This window comes from Mesitornis unicolor, unplaced genomic scaffold (assembly GCF_000695765.1).
Source record: "Mesitornis unicolor isolate BGI_N332 unplaced genomic scaffold, ASM69576v1 scaffold53708, whole genome shotgun sequence".
In the NCBI taxonomy this organism is placed as follows: domain Eukaryota; kingdom Metazoa; phylum Chordata; class Aves; order Mesitornithiformes; family Mesitornithidae; genus Mesitornis; species Mesitornis unicolor.
The window spans coordinates 1,363-5,886 of record NW_010202229.1 but is presented as its reverse complement, the minus strand read 5'-3'; the positions used below and the strand labels follow the sequence as shown (position 1 = coordinate 5,886).

General features: G+C 38.1%; 1 protein-coding gene across 1 annotated transcript in view; it reads left to right on the top strand.

The window, feature by feature from the left end:
* Nucleotides 1-1,400: 1,400 nt before the first annotated feature.
* Nucleotides 1,401-4,524, top strand: part of LOC104545230 (homeobox protein PKNOX1-like) — a 4,193-nt gene continuing 1,069 nt past the window's right edge. Inside the window, exons 1-3 of the mRNA XM_010190313.1 lie at nucleotides 1,401-1,568; nucleotides 2,588-2,664; nucleotides 4,282-4,454. Coding sequence (XP_010188615.1) covers nucleotides 1,401-1,568; nucleotides 2,588-2,664; nucleotides 4,282-4,454 — 418 coding nt within the window. The remainder of the gene's footprint in view (nucleotides 1,569-2,587; nucleotides 2,665-4,281; nucleotides 4,455-4,524) is intronic.

Sequence of the window (4,524 nt, the reverse complement as noted above, 5' to 3'; positions counted from 1 at the left end):
AAGGGCCACCAGAGCCTTCTCTTCTCCAGGCTGAACAGGCCCAACTCTCTTAGCCAGTCCTCATAGGGGAGGTGCTCCAGCCCCTGATCATCTTCGTGGCCCTCCTCTGGATATGCTCCAACAGCTCCATGTCCTTCTTATATTGGGGACCCCAGAACTGGATGCAGTACTCCAGATGGGGTCTCAGCAGAGTAGAGGGGCAGAATCAGATTATCTATCTATCTATATCTCTGAGGCTACTCTTGATGTTGGTAGGAATCTCCACTCTCCAAACCCACTCATACATCAATTTGGACCTATATTCTTTTGTCACCCATAGGAAATACTTCGTGTATTTTGAAGTGCTGTGGAGGTAAAGGAAAAATACTAGGGAAGAGCTATTGAAAGTGCTTTTATAAAGCCTCCATATACAAGCAGATTATTTAGAATAGAAAACATTATTTTGGAAATAAAAATATGCTCTAAATATATATTTGTTGTAATTTGATAGCTTAAACCTCATTTAAAATTTGTTTCATACAGGACATAGACATAATGACTGGCTTGAAAAAATTGCTTTGTATTGTCTGGAAAACCTGATTTAGAATTATTTCAATTATAATTGTCTGAAATATAATCTCATTTGCAATTTGTACGCTGCTGCTTCTTGTCTCCCTGTAAGCATTTAAGAATGTATTCCCTAATGTTCAGATAACCGTTGTGGAAATGATTTGATGAATGCATAGGAAGTGAAAAAGCGAAAGAACAAAATATGAACCTTTAGGAAAACAGTAAGAGTGTTGTACAGTGAATTAAGCATTCTACCATATATATCTTCTTGCTCTTTGAGAATTTAGATGCATTTATTTAGCAGGACTTTTAGCATCTTTGCAACTCTAGCATAAAAATCAATTTTACTTCAAGACCTTCATTTAAGTCTTAAATCAGTACCATTTAACAGCTTCCGTAGTTGTATATTTGCACATAGTGAGTATATTCAGCATTGTCTATTTCAGTTGTTCTTCACATGTGCAAATGTCTACATAGAGTGTAAAGGAAATCAGAGCCTAGGGTAGTGTAGATCAGTACAGAGGTTCACTCATTAGTGACATGTACTACATAGGTGGACTTTATTCTAAACTATAGTAAATCAGCCTTTGGCTATTGCCAGGTGATCATATACACAGCCTGATAACAGCTGTAGTTCTTGAAACAAGTTACCTGAAATGTGAAATCTATAGAAACCTCATACAGCATTTTCCCTGGGTAAAGACATTTTGGAATGCTATTGCAGGAGAGCTGCTACTGTAAGTCTTCCCTAGCAAATAAAGTAGCTTTTTATAATCAGCATGCCTCAAGCCTTATTTTTTCTTTCATTCCTTCTATAAGTTCATAGATTGATATAGAATGTTGCTGTTACTATGTTAACTGCCTTATTTCTTCTAAAATTGTATGCGCAGCTTCAGTTGCAATTAAACCAAGATCTAGGCATCTTGCATCAAGATGATGGCTCATCAAAAAATAAAAGAGGAGTTCTTCCCAAGCACGCTACAAATGTGATGAGATCTTGGCTTTTTCAGCACATAGGGGTAAGAACTGAACATGATCAGGATTCACAGGTTTTTATGTAACTGTTTTGTGTGGTCTCTTATAATTTTGCTTCATAAAGAATGTGGATTTATTCTGCTATCATTTGTGTAATCTCCAGCTCAGTTTTCCCTGAAGTAATTTGGAGTAGTTCCACAGCCTAATGACGGTTGATTTTATTATCATTTTAATAAGTATGTTACACTTGTACGTCATGACCTCAGTAACCATTGTTAAAAGGGATCTTTCTTCATTGCACTGCGCTGAGAACTTAATGCTCTCTACACCCTAGTTCATGGCACAAGGAAAAATAATTCTGTGTTTCGTGGGGTATTTTTGTAGAGCAGAATTTCAAATTTCCTGGCTTTTTCTCCAACAATCTCTTCCAACAATCCTTCTAATGTGTACCAAGTGTGTTACAGCCCACTTGTGCTTTCAATAGAATGTCTTGTCTTTGCATAAATACATATCCTGAAAAGATAAATGAGTCTCAAGTTACATCACAATCTTTAGGTGACTGGTATTTGGTCTTTTACAACTGTTTTACAACTGACAAAAGATAAAGGGAAGCTGCACGTACTCTTCTTATGTTACGTACACTCTCTTCATCCATTTAGTTCAGAGTAGCTTTATTTAACTAGAAAATGCTTGTCAGTGCCCTCATATGACATTGCCTTTAGACAGCATAACTAATTAGATCTTATCACATGCTGTGTTGCCTAGAGATCACAGTTTAATAAAGACTGTCAGCTATGAGAAGCTTTTTCTTCTGAATTACACATCAGCAGTTTAATGATATCATATACACTTTAAAGGATAAAATCAGTTTTGTATAGTAAAGCACTCATTGTTAAATTATTTTTATCTATAAAAGTTTGTGAGGTTTCTAAAGTTTATTTTTTAATGAGTCAGATGGTCTTACTCTAGTGGCTTTAATCAGTTGTAATAAAGGAGTCCTTATTTTTGATGAGATGATGCAACAAGCTTATGCCTTTTTTATTTGCTTTTTTGTCCTGTTTAGCATCCGTATCCAACAGAGGATGAGAAGAAACAGATTGCAGCACAAACAAATCTGACACTACTCCAGGTTAACAATTGGTAAGATTAGTATTAACTCTTACTTAGTGTTTATTGTTGTCTCCATATGCTTACAACGTAGTGTTAAGAGTATGACTTGGACATCTGGAGTTGAACTTACCCTTCCACATATATTAGAAAATACGTATAAAATACAAGAATTATGCACTGATACACAAGCATATTATTTTTATAGTAAGGAATAATAATTCTTGTGCTATTTAAATTAAATTATATAAGGACTTCAGGAAACTTTGCAACAGTAAGGAATTACTTTCTGTTCTATTGCTGAAAGAGATGGAAGTACTCTCATGTCTCTTCTGCGAGTAAAGAAATTGAAGTTTAAAGGCCTTTAGTGACCTGAAATTCTGAAAAGTGTTCTCTGGTAGTCATGGTTGCAAATGTTGAAGAAGTTACTGTCAACAGATACTCATTTTGCTCTTGTATCAATGGGCGCTAGACTCTGAACAGTGATGCCTGGATGGAGAGTGTCAGCACCTCAACTACTCTAGTTCGTGGTTCGACATGTTTTAGCATGTCTTACCTTCACTACAGGTTTAAGACAGTACACCTGCCCCTGCAGAAGAGAGCAGTGAGGGTGCCAACATGCATCCTGTTTTGCTTGTGGTGTTGGTTCTAAAATTATTGCACCTAAGTCCAACAGGGATCTTCCTCAGATTTCAAAAGTGACGCTGGCTGCATGGTTGCAAAGGGGTCCCGTGGGGAAAGACTCAAGATAGTGGCAGTACTGGTTCCAAAAGTAGAACCACATAAGTGTGCTTGCATGACACTGTAGTAACGGAGCTCTATGATACTGCGATCCCACTAATGTCTCTGCAAAGCATTGCATTACACCATGTGGACCTACCAGCTGCGCCCTACTTCGTTCCATTGCAGGTAAAGATGGGTCCTGGATGCGTTTGTCGGATTTAGCAAGGAATGCTATCCTCAGTCACAGCTCCTTGTCACAGCTACCAGTGTTGAAATTGATTCAGTTGACTGCTGGTGGCTAAGTGAGACATGGTTTAAGTATTTTCTTCACTAGCAGAAAGGGGAAGGATGCCAATTAGCATGCTGAAGTAAACAAGTGAAAATCAGGGAATGAAAAAGAATTGGGAAAGATCTGAAGAATGTGTTTGCTGTTGTCTCCTGAATCAGGACCCAGACCTTAGAAACCCAGGGAGCCTATCAAATAGGCAGTGTGGGAGCTTAAGGAAATAAACGAAACCAGACCAAAGAAGCTAGGTTAGACAGGGGTTAGATTTTAGGTGAAGCCTGATGAGAAGAGTATCTGCTTTCTGAGCTGTGCTGTCAGCAAGTTTTGTGGTGCTTAGTTTTTAATAAGATCTTGAAATGTACATCCGTCATTCTGTCTGGGGAATTTTCCCCTCTGAGGTGGAGGAAAAAGTGCTGCTAGCAGTAAAATGATAGAAGTACTTTCTTAGCTAGTTTGCCAAAATCAAAGGATACCAGTGTTCTAGGAGCAGTTTTACACATTAAAAAGAATGTCAAGCCAAGCTGGTAGGCAGAAGAATTTATATTCCTAATTTTTTCTGCTGCACAATTAGTGAATCTGAGAGAGAGAGAGAATTTACAGCCAGCTGGTTGTAAGTACTTCTTGCCTTTGATTGTGTTTAGGTTTATCAATGCTAGAAGGCGAATTCTTCAGCCAATGCTGGATTCCAGTTGTTCCGAAACTCCAAAAACAAAGAAGAAAACAGCTCAGAACCGACCGGTTCAGAGGTTCTGGCCTGACTCCATTGCCTCAGGAGTTGCTCAGCAGCAATCTAATGAGCTCACAATGTCAGATGGTAAGGAGAACTGGCTAAACCACAGATAATGAAGTTTATTTCTCTGTAACAGGGAAATGAAGGGTTTGAT